Source organism: Camelus bactrianus, chromosome 7 (genome assembly GCF_048773025.1).
Source record: "Camelus bactrianus isolate YW-2024 breed Bactrian camel chromosome 7, ASM4877302v1, whole genome shotgun sequence".
Taxonomy (NCBI): domain Eukaryota; kingdom Metazoa; phylum Chordata; class Mammalia; order Artiodactyla; family Camelidae; genus Camelus; species Camelus bactrianus.
In genome coordinates this window covers 348,344-365,984 of record NC_133545.1, presented here as the reverse complement: position 1 = coordinate 365,984, position 17,641 = coordinate 348,344, and the positions used below count along the sequence as shown (strand labels likewise).

The window sequence follows — 17,641 nt, the reverse complement described above, 5'->3', positions numbered from 1 at the left end:
GTCCAACAGAGACAAGACACAAGCCACAAAAGCAACTTCAAATTCTCTAGTGCCCACGTTAGAAACAGAAAAAAGGGCAAAATTATTTTAATAACATATTTTGTTTGCCCAATATATTCAACACACTAACCTTTCAATGTGTAATCAATACTTTTTTTTTTAATACCCATGAGATATTTCACTTTCCTCTTTTCCACACTGTCTTCCAAGACTGGTGCGTCTCTTATAGTTACAGCCCGTCTCAAACGCCAGGCAGCCACACGTGGCCAGACAGCACAGGGCTGGAGCTGCCCGAGTGACCGGGGCAAAGCTCGGCACCACTCGACTGCGCCTGGTGCCGAGTGATGGGGCCCCTGAGGCTGTGTGCAAGCCAGGCAGTGACATGAGACCAGAGGACACGACTGTCACATGGGTTCTGATGTAACCATCGTGACACGTCTCTGTCATGTGGACTCGCGCCGTGGCCTTCAGTGTGACAGACAAACACCAGCACAGGTTTCAAATAGCCCTACTGTGGCTATCTAGTTAGTAACCAGAACACAATAAAAACATGTTAACATTTCATAAAATGGAAGGAAATACCTCCAGTGTTTTCCCTGAAGCCTTTTTCCAAGCTCTGAAATAAATTTCTGCAATGTGTACCATTAAAGATCTGTTAAAAAAAAAATCAAAAATTTTTATTGCAAGTTCAAAAGATTATACTTTTAAAGTGTATCATTGCAGGCATTCTCCTATTCTAGGGAAGAAGAAACTTAGTTTCAGACTAGTACTTTGCATAGTAGAGATTCGTTATCTACCTGTAGCAGAAAGTTACAAAAAAAGGTTGGAGAAGGACAATTGAAATATCAAACTGTTTTCTTCTTTCTCAGTCAAGACCTCCCCAGAACGTCACTATTTTCTGTAAAACTATGAGAACGCAAGCCCAGAACCAAATTCTTAAGTAACAGATGTTTAAATATAAATAAATTTTCGACTTGGAGTCACTTTGGACTTTCCAGACTGATTCCCTCAGGCACAGGAAGCCCTGAGATACCAGGACTGACTTCAGACTCATAGTTAGGAAACCGGCTGCTTCAACCCAAATACTCTCCAAGTGAGGGCAGGGGAAAACACCCCAGTAAACTGACCGGCCCAGGGTCAGACCCCAGCTCAGCACTCAGAGCTGCGCGACGGGGACCTGAGTCTAAGGCCCGCCCACCTGAGGCGTCTGAGGCTTCAGTTCTAGCGTGTCGACTCACGGGGAGGGTGGCGCTCAGTGGTGGGACGTGTGCTCAGTGCGCACGAGGTCCGGGCCCACCCCCAGTGCCCGGTTAACATGGTGATCGCCACGCCACCCCAATCGGGTGACAGCTGTTTCCTCGGGGACACCCAATCCACAGTGGGGCAATCAACAAGTTAAAATATATATATATATATATATATGTGTGTGTATATATATATATATATATATATATACATACACACACACATATAAATAAAAATAAAATGTCAGCTCCTCAGCTCCAGAGCAGATTAAGTACCTGCCCCGAACCCCGCAAACAGCTCCGCCCACTGAAGGGGCCCCAGAGGCTGGGAGCTCGGGCGAGGGCCTGCGTCCTACACCCCCATCCCAGGGCTCTTCCACCAACCACAGCTCAGCCCACAGGAAGGGAAGACGGGGCATCCACACAGAAGTGCTGGCCACATGGGCTTTCCTGTGACTGGGGCTGATAGTCAACCAGGACATAAAGGACTACCACAAAGTTAGCCTTAATTTCAGCATCACTGCTGAAAGACAACAGTTTCCTACAGCAAGAAAAAACACTCAGAGGCACAACAGCACACAGTGAATCATATAATTTAAGAGACAGTTTCTAAAGCTTCTTATACATTAGCATAACTAAGAAGTCATGTCAAATAGAAATTTTCAAAACCAGGCTAAGACAGCACAAAATATTAATTACCTTTAATACTTACTTTTGTAATCCCTGTAACTGGTTTTTAATGGTCCCATGGATCATTTTAATAAAGTTTATATTCCAATTGAAGAGAGAGCTAAGAAATCTTCTTCCCTATTAAAAAAAAAAGGATATAATGTTCAAATTGCAACCAAAAAACAAGTTCCCAGTAACAAAATCACAAACAATTGTCTGCCTGCTTACTAACACTGACGCTTGCTACTCCTCCCGGTAGGGAAGCCCCCGTAACTGTAACTCAGACGCCCTGGGGACAAGCTTCGGTGGGACAGCGGTGGGAGTCCTGGAGGGACCGAGCTGGGCCCCACGGGGCAGGGGGGCCCCTGTAGAGGGTGTAGTAGCTCCTACCACGGAGCTCCCTCCAGTTCGACCACAGGATTTCACAGACATTTACCCGCTGCCCAGCAGGCAAGCCAAGTGGCCCCAAAACACTTCATTCTGGCTCTGTCACGAATGTCTACATGACCTAGGATCAAAGAATGCTTGAAATCTAGCATTGTGGGGTGGGAATGGAACTGAACATCAGTTCAGTTCATCTTTTATAAAAGAGAAAATTGAGGACTTGTAAAGTAAGAAGTCAAGTATTTGCCAAGGTAGAATTTTCAAATGCATGCAGTCTCCATGTATTACATGCAGTTATTAAGTGTCACGCATGCATCATGTGACACTGGTCGACATGCACACTGCGAGACTGCGAGACCACACACAGTAGTGTAGACACCAAGAACACCACAGTTACTCCCTATTGGAGCGCAAGATAAATCAAGCATGCCTTTTCCCTGCCAGCAGCACGGCCACCTCCTCACTGCTTCCTGGCACATGACCACATCTGGAATCCTACAGACGTAACACACTTTGATACCAATGGCACGGTGACCAAGCTGGCAACACACAAGTTCTTAAAAAAATATTGACTGGAAGTAACTTGCCAATAGAGTGTAGAAGATGTATTTTTTTTTTACCCAGAATGACTGGAAACTGATCTGACCAAATTAATGACTGAGCAGGAAACTAATTCAAAAGAGCACATGAACTAAAGAGAGAGCTGTAGCACGTGTGTATCTGTCTCTGTCACACACGTGCACACGTGCGTGTATCTGTCTCTGTCGTACATGTGCACACACACATATCTGTGTCATACACGTGCACACGTGTGTGTATCTGTCTCTGGCATACGTGTGCACACAGCTGTAACACGTGTATATCTGTCTCTGTCACACACGTGCACACATGTGTGTATCTGTCTCTGGCATACACATCCACACACACGTATCTGTCTCTGGTATACACGTGCACACACGTGCATATCTGTCTCTGTCATACACGTGCACACGTGTGTGTATCTGTCTCTGGCGTACACATGTACACACACGTATCTGTCTCTGGTATACATGTGCATACACATGTGTATCTGTCTCTGTCTCTTTATATTCCAACTGAAATTGGACATGTGTATACACATTATATGAGTGGTTCATCAACTGCTGTGCAGAAGCCAACAAACAGAAATAAAGTTTATCTGTCCGAACCCACTCTGAATTTCTTTACTCTCCCAACACTTCACAACCATCCTGGAGAGAAGAGGCTCAGGACACAGGCCACACATACCACATCCTTCCAACAATGATGATGTTGCCCTTCCTGCCCAGTGGACATCACTCCTGAGCCGCTCGGGGCCCTGCAACAAGGCAACTGCGTCCCTGTTTTACAGGAGGAAACACTGAGGTTGAAAAAAGTCTGATCATAGCCACCACCTATTCAGTGGACGAACAGAGATGTGAACACAGCCTTTCAGACCCCGAGAGCCGAGGTCTCGGCCAGCGTCAGTGACCACATCCAGGCCTTCAGCCACGCCAGTGGGAGGCAGAGCCTGGGGAGCCGGCAAACAGGGTCATATCCTATCTCTCCTGCTGACCAGCCATCAGACCTTTCGCCACCTCCATTGCGGGCCTCCTCCTCCACCTTTGGGAAGTCTTTCCCCACCTCCTTCACAAAGGGGTGATGACTGCCTCCTTCTGTCTTAACCCCCATCTGCTAGGCCACAAGAACCCAGAAAGAAAGCTGTTTTCTACAATAAAAGGTGTTCCCATGAGGGAACAGTCAGTCTTCAATAAACGACCCAGGAAACCCCAAGACAGCAGATCAGCGCTGTGCAGAGGAACGGGAAGCTCCCCGTGACTTCTGATTCTCCAGCAGCCACATTAACACAAGGAAAAAGCTTAATTACATGGTTTTAATAATACATCCATGTAATCCAATATAGCCAAGATATTGTCACTTAAATATGCAATAAATATGTAGAGTTATTAATGGGATACATCACCTTCTTTTTCCATATTACATTTCAAATCCATGTGTATCTTACATTGAAGGCCACAACTGGACCGGCCATACTGCACATGCTCAGTAGCCATGTGTGGGAGTGACCACCAGACTGGACACTGGAGCAGTGGCTGAAAGCCTCTCTTTGGATTTACTGGACAGGCGGAAGAAAGGCTACTGTGTGATGATGGTTTTGAGTATATGCCTGTCAACCTGGAATCAGGGCAGAGGATCAGATCTGACCCATGGGGAAGAGCTTTCTCAACCTTATTTTTAATCATTCTTAATTCAAAATACAATCATGGTTCCCCTAGGATTCACACAGCCACCTGTGACCATCCGATTTAATGATGAAATAAGCAAGGACTCGTAAAATCCTTCCCTAATATTGCCACGCAGCAAAAGCGATGTGCAGCACATACAGTAGCTCCCGACAGTTAAGCTGGTTTTTTACTAAAACACTGAGTGGGACGCAAACAGCAAACACACGAGCTAGGAAGAGCTTCCATTAAAGACAAGCGCACAAAAACGGCAAAAAAGAAAAGCCATTTACCTCTTCTTTCTTGATGTAATTAACATTTATGAAGCACTCGAGCAGCATATCTTTAATTTCTCTACTTTCCTCCAAATCATAATCAAAGCAATACAAAGCTTGATGAATACGCCAAAGCCGACATATGTCTGCACCCTGGGACAACGTGAAAAGGAAAATGTTAGAGTATTTTAAAAAATGGAAAGGTCACATTTCAAATTAACTATGAGAGTATTTTATATCATAAATAATTACAACTCTAGATTACTCATCCAAAGGAAGAAATGACAAGAGAAAACAGATTTTAAAATCTGCAGATGTTACTAAAATTTGCAAATGGAACTCTAGAGAATATTTTTTTTAAAAACACAGGCAAAAGCAAGCAGAGCTGTTGCTAGCCAGTGCTGTTCAGCAGTTTTGTGGGACCACAAGGACGTGGGCCTGTGCTGACCAGTGCAGAGCCGTCGGCTACGTCGGGCTATGGGCAACCACAACAGGTCCAATGCCACCGGGGAAGCAAATCTATAATTTCTTGACTTGAAATTTAAATGGCCCCATGTGACTAGTGGCTGCTGTATTAAATAGCACAGGTGTAGAACATTAGGAAGACATTAAATAAAGTCTTGAAGTAAAAGCTAAACAAACATGGTGGGGGAAATGGACTTTTAAAAGGCAAACTAACTATAGCGTAAGTATAAGTTCTGACACAAACGAGGGTTTTTCAATCACTCCATGGCCAGCAGGCAAAGGCTGGCAGCCAGATGACTCAGCCAAAAAGGTTCTTTTCTGCCATAAAACTGACTGCTCCCTGGAGGCCCAGGTGAGATGGACTGCCCCACGGTGGAAAGGACATGGCCGGTGTAAACTTTAGAGAAAGCTGCTGGCAACATGAGCAAGAGCTCCCAGTTCAAACCCACAAGCTTCATTTCTAGGATCTATGACGAGGAAGTAAAGATGTAAGGCGTGGGCGTCAAAGGGGGTTCCCTATAGATCCCCAGGTCACATGGTCATCCTGGGTGTGGCCAATTTTTATCTTCCTCACTTTCCCTTTTCCTCATTTGTCCAGTTTTCAAAGATGAATATAAGTATCTGTTGTCTTGACCAGGGGTAAAAACAAGACTTTTTCTGGATTTCTGAACTGCATACCAAAGATTACAGGATGAGAAACAGCCCAAGGTATAGCTTCTCCTCACGCACGCTCTCCACTGGCCTGGGGGGGCAGTCTGAAGCCCAGCCCTCGGGCCTGCAGGGTCTCCCTGACCATCCGTGCCACCCACTCCCGTCATGTAGGACCACAGAGCACAGCCGCCCACCTCAGTCCCTCACCCCTTCCTCCCTCTAAAAAGGCCCCACTTCTGCTGAGAGGCAGTGTGTCCTCTGAAAACTCCACTAGCCAGCAGACCAGTGTGGCAGGTGACATTGCCGCTGGATGCCAGCTGGGAATTTCTGAGAAGATCTTGCCTGGCTGCTCCCCTGCCTGAAACTCACACAAAAGGTGGAGGTGGATAGCCACCCTGTGACTGCGAAGTGACCAGAGGGAGGACAGGACACACACCAAGGAAGACAGGGGAGAGAGTCTGCACACGGAGTTGCTGCCCACCTCGATGGCCTGTCTCTGACCGCCCCTGACCGGGAGCCCTGGGCCCAGCCTCTCACAAGCAAGCATAGCTCTCAGCCGGTGTAAACATGGGCCCTTTTCCAGCACAACGCAGCACACGTCTTAGGAAGGGTACACACCGTCTTCGTATCAAGGCTCCTCCGCAGCAGCATGACGAAGGCGGTCTTCCCCATGTCCTCCTTGGCGGGCAGGCCTCTCTCCCACCACACCACACACAGGTCCTGGATGGCGCCCTGCAGCGCCCGCTCAGATCCAGGTAATGCATACAGAATGCCTAAAACAGAGCAGTTGTTGCTCAGCGAGCAACATAACAGTGCCAGTCCAGATTCAACAGTGCAGAGTACCAGTATTTACAAAGGTTTGCTAAGCAAATTTAGTTTATGCTTAACTTGCCAAAGATGTACACACATTATTTATGGAACATAAAATGGTGTTAATTAAACAACTGCTTTGCTACTGGTACCCAATAGAAGAGAGAATTTTAGAGCTGGAAGACTCAGAGAGGTCACGTTGCCAAAACTCCTAATTTAACAGAGGTAGACATTGAGGCCCCCCGAACCTAAGTGCAGGGACACCCACAGCTGCTCTTAACACTGGAGCCAGGTCAGGCCTAGGGACCAGTAATCCATGAGAACCGTCCCTCAATTTGTTGGCCTTAAATTCTGGCTCATTGGTGAAAAACAGTGAAAGCAACTATTATAACAAATACAAAACCCAGTGCTTTTATTAACAGAAGAGCTCAAGAACTAAATTAAAATACTGATAACACTAACAGTGTGCTCATAACCATAGTCCAGATACCTGAACACCACCGCACTGACAAACCCCTGAATGATGGCAGGTTGGGAGCTCAGCGTGAGCACCGGTCACTCTGTAAAGCCTGACGGAGACTGAGGGTAAACTGACAGCAGTCACAAGCATCTGGGAGCTGCTTTTATACTTATAAGACACTATTTCAACGCAGGAATTCTGAATAAAACAGCACACTAAGCCGGTGTGTAAATCCAAGTGACACTGAGGGTGAAAGTTTGATTAGAGAATCTGTCACATGGAACTAATTATATTCACACAGCAGGGGGAGAGGGCACGCGGGAGACTTTTCTTAAAAACCACTACTTAAAACTACTTCTGCATCTTCTATTTCTATAATTTCATATAAATATTATATAATCAGACCTTCTCTAACTCAGACTAGTGCTCCTCTTAAATTAGTAATCACAGTTTTACAGTTCAGTAAACCTTGAAAAGTATTGCGATATCAATTTTAGTATAGAAAAACTCCCCAAGAGTCAACAACTGTTCCTCAGCTCACGTTCCTAAATATCTAAAGAGGAAAATTCAAGGTCACAAATGCTTGGTCAAATTGAAACTATGACAGAGACCACCAGCCAAGAAGTTTATAATCAGGCTGCTTTCCCTTCATAAGCTCTCATCACTGGTCCTGCAGGTTGAATAAGACATTCCCAAAAAAACCCATGAGCAGCAGTCAGTTGCTCAGCGATGCACATTTTCACCCCTGAAACATTCACATGTGGCTTAACTTCAGCAATTCTCCAGGACGGCCCTGACAGAAGGCACCTCTGCTCGTCTTAGCTGAACAGAGCCTGGCTCCCTTTCACTGCGTGTCGTGCAGAGGTGCCGCCTTCTGGGTCGACCTACCATTTAGCATCACAGCACACTCCAGCAAGGCTTCGAAATTCTCACTTTCGTTTATCACAGACACAGAAGCAAGAATCACAGATGTCACTGCGTGAATTATTTCCATGGTTTTTTTCTACAAATGAAAAAAATCAAAGCACAAGTGGATTAAAATCAACTTATAATGTAATTTTTAAATGTAAAAGTTACTAAATTTACAAAAACCAAGCCACCCTTGACACTAACTTTATTCTAAGAAGTGAGTTAAACTTCAGCACAAGTCGGTTCGGGGAAGAACAGCAGCCCTGAATACTAGGTTAGCAGCAGTAGGGCGGGAAAGGGTAGAACTCCCTCAGCAGACTCCTAACTTCACATTTTCCCTTCACTTGAAATTCAGTTTTACACAATAAACAATTATTTGTAACAGAGAAAAGGGAGACTTTCTGAAAGACCAGCACTACCGTTTTTGAGCCATGCTTCGTTTCCATGCTGTCTTCCCCGGGGGGGCCCACCAAGTGCCACCCGTCCACCGGGCTTTCTAACAACACGTCTGTTAGTAAACTCCTGAGCCTTTGCCACAGCTCTTCTTTCTGCTTCCTTGATAATTCATCTAGTAATTCATTTAGGTTGAAAGGGTCAGAAGCATCCTTCTGTAAAACAAGTAACAATTGTTACATTTCCAATACAAGAAAATAGTTGTATCCTTTTTATAACGGCATCAAAAGAAAAGTTTATGTGCTAACTTAGTTACAAGTTCAAGAGTTTGGCTGCAGTTTTCAAAACCAATTCCTAGAAGAGAAAGTGCAGGGCTTATTGGACAGAAAGCAGACTCCTCCTCCACCTCTTCAGTCCTGGTGTAGGAATCTCACTCTCTTAGCAAAACTCCCTAAGATCCAGCAGTCCCCCATCTCCAGGCCTGCAGTCGGGCTCCAAGAGCGGGTCAGGGCAGCAGCGGCAGCAGCGGCAGCAGCGACAGGAATGATCGCGCAGCCCCGCCGACTGCGTGCTGCACCCTGTGTCTCCAGCCTGCCCTGGGCCCTGACTTCCTCCTGGAACCCAGTATGGGGCAACCTGAGCACCAAGACAGCAACAGGAAGGGATTAACCCTCTGAACAAAATAAGAATCAGTAAGGCCATACTGATAATTAACACATAATCACCAGTAACTCACTAACAGCCCTGGCATGCTAGGGACAGCAGCAGCGTGGGACTGGAGAGTCGCCCTTCTGCGGCTGCTACACCAGCAACCGAGTCAGCAAGAGTGTCAGTGGATCCTGAGCCCGGTGGGCAGAAGGCTGACAAGGAACAGGGCCGGTACCTCATCTCTACTTATTTCCCCACAGATTACTTGCTAATTATGAAGGTGGAAACACAGCTTCACAGTGGAGAAATCTGTTGACGCCCACACTAGTAGACTGACAACACAAATGCACCAACAAGGGGACATACGCCTCACCAAGAAGGTCGTGACACCGCTCATGAACACAGTTTCTCCAAAACACAGAAAAGAATGTGATCAGATCAGCAAACACGGGCAGGGGGCGGACAGGCCACAGATGGCTGCCCGCTGCCTGCACCCAGGACTGTCCACCACGGAAAGTGAGGCTGATAAACTCCCTGGAGTAAAGAAACCAGCAAGTCAGGACAGCTGGGCACAGACGGCGATCTCAGACTGGGACACACACACCGGGGACTGTCAGTGCCCAACTTTGAGGGTATTCTTGTGACTCTACAGGAGAGTGTCTATGTTCTAGGCAAACACAGGGAAATACTGAGGGGTGATGAGACACTGCCTGCAACCGACCCTCCAACGACACAGAAAGAACACACGCGCTAAGGAGGCTGGGGGTGGGGCAGGTGGCGGGGCCTGGCAGGCGCCGCACTAGGCAAGGGGGGCATAGCCCCGCAGGGCCCTCAGGGCCACCTCTCTGCCCTCCTCCCACCAGCCTGTCTCTCCCAGAGCACCCACGCCCGCACCCTCCTCAGGTCTGTGTGTCCCTCCCTTCTGTCCAGAATTCTCTCCCCGAGTCTCCACAACCTCCACGCAGCCCATTAGAATCTCTGACCTAACCACCCACCCCTCTTCAGCCAGCTCGACTAGCTGCACACCTCCCGCCACCCCTGCATGCCCTGTACCCTGGCCTGCGGAGCAGACAGAGCCTGGCACACGGATGGCACGTGGGGTATCAGCTAATGGCGAATCCCCGCAGTCCTGAGCCTCCACTCCGGGGTGGGGGGCACCCCACACAGTCAGTTCTGCTCTACAACACTTGCTTTGAAATTCAAACTCGTCCTGTCGCAGTCGATATGTTAGGGAACAATCTGAGCAAGAAGCAAGTTTCTGGTTTGGCTGTGTGGGGCTTCAGCCCCGGGGAATTCAGGGCACATTGCACACCTGCAGCCCCTGGGACCCCACATGTGCTGTGGGCCCCACCATGCACCTCAGGCCGCCGCCCCCACCACGCCCTGGGCAGCGGCCTGGCCACGCTCTCTCCTCCCTCACACAGGGCTGTGGCCACCGCTGGGGGCGCAGGCACTCACTTCCACCCACAAACCCCAGACATTTTTCAAGGCAACCTGTCATATTTACTATGGTATCTATGTACTTCTCGCTGCTTTAACATGTATAAAACTGCTATTTTATTTGGTCCCCATCTTTCTTTAAATGTTTCACTGGTGAAGTTTTTACTGTTGTGCCCCGACCCCGTCTCCCCACAGTCCCTCTGCTCTTCAGTGCCCATCTCACAGAGCACACTGACTTACCGGAATGTAGAAGCGGAGACAAAGCAGAACCGACTGCATTTGGGGAGGTCCACCTAATAGGCTTCAAACTGGCTTCAAGTAAGTCTTTGCTTTAGTTCTCACCAGGCTGACTGTGAAACTGCCATCATTCAACTATTCTGCCTACAGAATGATATCTCGTCTCCAACTCCACGGAACAGCCTGGTGCAACTTGACGCACAATCCCACATATTTCCACCTTGATGTTTAACTAAGAGCTTACATGGTGACCAAGGGACTAGGCTGAGTTATTAAGTGTTCATAAAACTTGTTGCTCATAAACTAAAACCAATGCCTCGTCAGTATAAGGACCAAGTCAGCACCCTAGCTACCAAGACGTCCACTGCCGAGCAGCAGCGCCAGGCTCTCCAGCAGGTAACAGGGTCGCTGGAGTGAACACACCACGTCAGCCCATGTGACCGTGCTGCCCAAATGTTGCTACTTTTACTTTTTGATTTTATTTTATTTTTTCCCAGTTTTTTTTTATTGTGGTGAAATATACACAACACAAAATTTACCACCTTAAGCATTTTTAAGTTCAGTGGTGTTAAGAACATTCACACTGTTGTGCAACCATCACCACCAACCGTCTCCAGACCTCTTTTCAGCTTCCAAAACTGAAACCATGTGCCCATACAGCAGTAATTCCCTGTGCTTAATTTTAAATTGATACTAACTTAGCTCAAATCATCATTTCGCTAGTGGCTTTAGTTAGTACTACGGAACATAGTTGGCAACAGCCATCTTTTAGACTGCAAAGCTTCTATACAAATCCTCTACACCCTACCCTAAAGCAGACACTCACGTAACATCCAAGACACCTCTGTGGTGATGTGCTGCTGGTGAGACTGCTGGTTATGTTTAAGTTTATCATACTATAAGCTCACTTCTCTCTTATAAAGAAAAATAAACACTGCAGCAACAAGTTTATGAGATTCTTCTCTAGTTCTTCGCTATCACTAATATGACTTTCACTGTGTGACCAGAACCAGTGAGGCAGGTGGGATCAAGGTCAGGAATGTTTCAGTTGGTGCCTTGAATGTTGGGTCCCCGGAGTCCTGTCCAGGCCCCTCTTCTCTCGCTACACGATACATTCCCCGTGCGTTCTCATGACCTCAGCTTCCAACTGGAGCCGAGGTACCCGTGGCCCTGGGCCTCAGGCCAACCGCATGACCCCTGGCAGACACTCAACCCGTCCCAAACTGAGCCCATCTTCTCCCTCCAACCCATCCTCTTCCCACTTCATCATCTTGCTGAACAGCACTTGGAGTCAGACACCAGGGATCCTCCCTGGCCCACGTGCAATCCTTCAACCTGAGAGCCCACACAGGCCAATGCTCTCACCTCCATGTCCTAGTCACCCTCTGTCCTGAAGGACACGGCCTCTACTCCTCACGTGCAGCGAAAGCAGAGCTCACTTCTCCATCTTCATCTCTCGCCCCACTAGCTTCCTCTCCCTCTTTTATCCTCTTAGTGCAGGACACTGCGTAAAGCCCCTGTTCCTCTAGGGGTAAAGTCTCGGCCCCCAGGCTCCCCCCTTGCCTTCTCCTCAGTTTGCGTTTCTACACTCTGGCCTGCGAACTTCTTACGGTTCACGCACAAGGCGCCTCTCCAGCAGGCTTCAGCGCTAACCCCTCCAGTGGGAGCGGTCCTTCTCCAGGTCCATTTTGACCGGCTAATTTCTGTTTACCTTTTAGATCTGAGTTTCCACAGCCTTTCCACTGAATGGGGGACATTCCACGTCTGAGTCTGGGTGCCCCCACATCCCTGCCCAGCTTAGCCCCAACTCTGCTGTGTTTACACACCTGGACTCACCACAACATTGCAAACTACCTGAGGACAGAAAGGGCCTTCTGCACTATTTCCCCAACAAGCCACACACGGAGCGAGACCATAAGTATGCGCTGAGTAACTGGAAGCACACTGCCCTGTGCCTCTCAGCTCCCTTGCAAACCCCTCTTAAAAGAAAGCAGGAAATACCATTTCTGAGTAGTTGCCCATCGACAGGTCTATTTTAGTTGTTTTATTTTTTCAAATAAACCTTGTTCCCTAAGGATTCACTGAGATGACTGTATTTCATTTGTAGACATAATGATTTTAGACCAATGTTTCACATTAACAGTCAAAATCACAATAAAGCTAAACATAAAACTTACATCAAGTCGAACGAACTGCAAAAATTCTCCAACCAGCTCCTTAGACACTATTTGTACAAATGTCTCACGTTTTTCCATGGCAGATCAAACTGGTTTTCATACGGCATTTACTCTGCAACCCTGGGAAAAAAGCACAATCATGAAACTTAACATTTGCAAGTACACCTTTCCTGACAAGATGTAATTTGGTACTGACATCCACAACTGCAGGAAAACCCCCTGCCCCTGTGGTGGGCAGTTAGTAACAATATTCTGACATGAACAAGTACGTCTAAAAAAGTGACTTGTCTTCTTCACTGAGGAGAGCATCAACACAACAGGTTACCGTCAGCTGTTAACGAGGGACCGACCACGGAAAGACAGACCCGGACGGTCTGGGAGGCTCACCTTCCCTCCCTTCTCAGTACCTTTGCAAGATGCTCAACAGAGAGCAGACTGAGCGCAGCTGCTACAGCCCGAGGTCTCTCCCTCCCCAAAGCAAATCCCCATCACAGCCACCTTGTTTTGCAGTGCGGCCCTGGGGTCACCAGGGAGCTTGTTAGTGTGTGCAGAGGTGCGCCGAGCACAGTGCACTCCCCCATTCTGTGGGGACAGAGCTCAGGGACTGTGCACAACTTCCTCCCCGTCTGTGTTCCCACAATAAATCCTGTTTTCCATTCACAACACCGAGTGTGAGCAGTCCCCTGTTTGAAAGGCATTAACCCAAAGACAAAGTAACAGCAAAATGACAGAACATAGCTTGTAATAACCTATAATAAAAACGAATATGAAAAAGAATATATATGTATGTATGAAACTAACACAGTACTGTAGATCAACTATACTTCTATTAAAAAATAAGTAAGTGAAAACGTCCTGCAGTTACAAGTAGAGCAACATGGAAAGTTACTGGTACCAAAGGCAGTAATTACGGGGAAAGAGTCCTCTTATATACAGAACCCCAAGATCTTAGCATTTAAATTAAACCAACAACAGAAAATTACTTCCCCACAGAAGCACCGCTGAAGTGTGGGCATCTCTTCCCTCAACTCAGATGGCTGAGCTATGAGCTGAACTTCCAACTGACCAAGCAGGTGGGAGGGCAGCCAGCAACAAGCCTGCAGAGTAACAATGGCTCGTACCAACCCACGAGTTTACGGAAACCACACTCCAAAAAGGTGCCATCGACTACATGCAACTGGACACCTTAAACTGTGGACGCTCCTGCTTTCTGTAATCCTGGTTGCTCTCCTGGCTTGCTGCATTTCCAGGTGTAATTCTTAGCATGCTGGTTCTAACTACAGTAGCCCACTCCCACTAGACTGCCAAATTTACTGCCATTCTCCCCATTTCTCTGACACTAGTGATCACGGTTCCTTAAGGGTTACTGGTTTTTCCACTTACACTCAGTCTCTCTCAGAGTGGCCCCGTTATGTTTCCTGCGCCGTGCGGTCAAGACCTGCCCTCCTGCCAGACAGACGCTGCCTTCTAGGCGAGGGTCATCTCACCGTGCAGTAGCCAGCCCCACTGTCCCGTGGGCCCCACACAGGAGGTCCGGCGCTGAAATAAGATGGGCGTTAAAAAGAGATCCCTGTTACCTTGTCACCGTGAAAACCCCACTCACCTGGAGCCAACCTTTCACCTGAGAACCAGGAGAGATACTTGGGGGCGGGTTCCCCGGGCACGAGGGCTCAGGGAACGGGTCTCTGAGGTCAGTCTCCGGTCAGGGCTGGGAGTCCTCACCGAGATCAGTTCCCAGCCCAAGGCTGGGCGATCCCCTCCAAGGCAGGTCACCCCGATTCCAAGCCGTGGGGTCCCGTCCAGGGCCAGTCCCCGGTCCAGGGCTCAGGGGTCCCCTCCGGGGTCAGTCCCCGGTCCAGGGCTCAGGGGTCCTCTGAACCAGCCCCAGAGGAAAGGCGCGGAGCTTGGCGCGCTCCTGGCCCCGGTGCCCGCCTCCCCCGTCGCCTCAGAGCCGCCAGCCGGGCCGTGGGTTCGGATCGCGGCCCAGGTGGAGGCTGCGGTGCTGGGGGCCCGACCCGCCCGACCCCGCCGTTTCCCGGCCCACCGCCCAGAGCCCTTCGCTGGCCGGCACCGCGGAGCTTACCTCGTCCCCGGGACCCGCCGTTTCCCGCGCTCGGACCAGATTCAAACCCGCCCGCCCGCGCCCTCGACGCGCTCCGCCCGCCTGCGCGTCACCACACGCCGCTCTCGCGAGATCCGGGCGCGCACCCTCTCCGCCCCGCCCGCGCCCGGGCCCCGCCCACACACCCGGGTCCCGCCCACACACCCGGGCCCCGCCCCCGAGGCCGCCGCGCCCCGCCCCCCCCGTTCTCGGACCTGCCTCTTTCACTCCAGCTGGGGTCCTGACATTTTTCAGTCTGACATCAATATTTGTCTTATCACTGGTTTAAACGACTGAAATGGATGCAATCTTTGACATAACTATAAAGATTGACTCTTAAAATAAAAATGTGACATCACTATATATATCCCTGACGTCCGAGTAGCACCCGGACCCGGGTGTCCTGAGCCCGAGTCTCCATCCGTGTCTCCGATGTGACTCTCTCCTCACGTCTCCAGCAAAAATAATAATAACAACGCATATATACACACATACAGACACAGCGCTCTAGATTTTAAAACTTACTTTTATTACGGATACAAATACATCAAAACCATACAAATTAATGATGAATTTTGATAAGTACCTATTAATCACAAAACTAAAATTTTGTTGAAACACCTCTTAATGCTATTGTTCAGACTATTTTTTCAATCAACTCATGTTTCTAAGAATAAATATTCTATTCTGATTGTTTATGTTTGTAGACGTAAATCCTGAGAAAGCTTTTTCACATAAAAAAGGGAAGAGAAATGAAAAAAATTAATAGCAACATACTCAATTCCTTGAACATATTTTAGTTAAATGCCAAAAATCACATACTGATCTATCATTAGCTTCTTTTAATTTAATCTGTATCAGCTAATAACTTGATTGCCTTTCTTTCAATTTTTGTTGAAAGCAAAAACTTGGAAACCACCTGAATTTCAAAAAGATCTTTTATTCAGTCACTTGCAATCATTTTTCAGTTTCCAAAAAAACCTTTACCCAGGTACATTGAATTACCATTAATTACAGCAGTTACTTTTTTAATTTCAAAGCACTTTTGTCAATACAACTTTTTGTAAAAAAGCTTTTATTGCTTGGTTTTACACGTTTTCCCCACACCTTGGAGAGCTGAAGATTTGACTCAGTTTATGGAAAGTGTCATCTAAACAGTGCAATTAGCAAGTCCAGGCTCTCTGTCAAGCCAAAACCGAATGAGCTGTGTTGGAAAGCCTGGGGCTTCATAAACTACTGAGGAGCAAAGACTGCAACCCTAGACCTCGCCCCCCCCGGGGGCCGCTGGGGCCATCAGGGTGAAGGAGCAAAGGCCCCCCCAGCTCAGCCCAGCCCTGGCCTCCAGCTGGAGTCAGGACCTGGGCGCAGACCGTCCCCAGGGGCCAGCAGGAGCCCACTCAGCGGTGTCCGAGGCTTTGGGCTTTGCTGGTGAGGGCCAAGGGGGGCTCCTGGTGCAAAGCAGAGTGGCTGCTGTGCTCATGCCCCATTCAAACCCACCACCACACCAAGCCCACACCTGCACCTTGTGTCCCAGCCCCGGCCCCCACGAGGCCCTGTTCCTCCTCCCCTCCTTCCGTGGTGCCAGGTTCTCAGTCCCTCGCCAGTCCCTCATGACCTCCGAGCCCAGCAGCTGGCCTCTCTCATCCAGACTGGCCAGAGCGGATCCCGTTTTTCAGACCGACCCAAACAAAAGAGGGCGCAGGGGAGGCCCAGGGTGGTGGCCCCATCCCAGCACCTTGCCTCCCATGGAAAATGATTTGAGCTGTGTGTGCAGCTGTTGTCCCCCCACCCCGCCAGGACAGGTCAAAGTGAACAGTGAAACGAATTTAACCACATGCCTCATTAAACCCATTAGATCAAAAATATCTTCGTTTCAACCACAAAGAAGTGCAGCCTCTTGGGCATGGGGTACTGGTCTAACAGGAAGGTTGTAGCAGGGAGGCCAGAGGGGCTCAGGGGGTCCGCACAGGCACCACCCATGTCATGCTGGGCACCGACCTCTCCACCCCTCCCCCTTTCAGCACAGCACCCCTCCCCTGCAGACTCTGAATGCCACGCCCCCAGGCCTGATCCCTCCTTTCAGTTTGGACTCTGCCTTGAGCCTGTCACCCTGTCCTGGGCATCCACGCCCCTTGGATCCACTGGCGTCCATGCACACACTTCTCCGAGGTCCGAGTTTCCCACATGTCGGGCAGGCTGTGGGCACTCCATCCAAATCTGAAGTCCCAACCACCCCTCCTGGACATTGAATCCTGCTCCCTTCTCCCTCTCTCGTCCCACGTCCACGCTTCCTGGGGGTCCTGTCTCCTTCCTGGGGGTGCTGCCTCCTGGGTAGAAGGGCTTCTACAGGCCTTGTGACCTCAGACAGGCCACTCAATGTCTCTGAGCCTCACCGGACTTTGCGGCAATAAGAGGACCTCCTTCAGCAGCGGGTCTGCACTTGGAGTCACCAAAGTGACTGAACCCCAGCTCCCCCCAAACCCCACCCACTTCCCCTCTCAGTAGCATCCTGGCTGCACCCCTCCCAGCCCCCTCCCC

General features: G+C 48.9%; 1 protein-coding gene across 3 annotated transcripts in view; it reads right to left on the bottom strand.

Moving 5' to 3' along the window:
• NCAPG2 (non-SMC condensin II complex subunit G2) overlaps positions 1–15,201 on the bottom strand; it is a 49,039-nt gene extending 33,838 nt beyond the window's left edge. For 2 of the 3 annotated variants that reach the window (XM_074366629.1, XM_074366630.1), the window contains exons 1-9: positions 15,086–15,201; positions 14,386–14,541; positions 13,003–13,122; positions 8,527–8,715; positions 8,087–8,201; positions 6,547–6,701; positions 4,831–4,965; positions 1,957–2,051; positions 583–652 (exon numbers count right to left, since the gene is read on the bottom strand). In XM_074366629.1, coding sequence (XP_074222730.1) covers positions 583–652; positions 1,957–2,051; positions 4,831–4,965; positions 6,547–6,701; positions 8,087–8,201; positions 8,527–8,715; positions 13,003–13,080 — 837 coding nt within the window. In that variant the 5' untranslated portion in view covers positions 13,081–13,122; positions 14,386–14,541; positions 15,086–15,201. Of the gene's footprint in view, positions 1–582; positions 653–1,956; positions 2,052–3,563; positions 3,656–4,830; positions 4,966–6,546; positions 6,702–8,086; positions 8,202–8,526; positions 8,716–13,002; positions 13,123–14,385; positions 14,542–15,085 lie in introns of those variants that run through there. The other variant, XM_074366631.1, reaches the window with a different exon arrangement.
• Between the last annotated feature and the right edge of the window lie 2,440 nt (positions 15,202–17,641).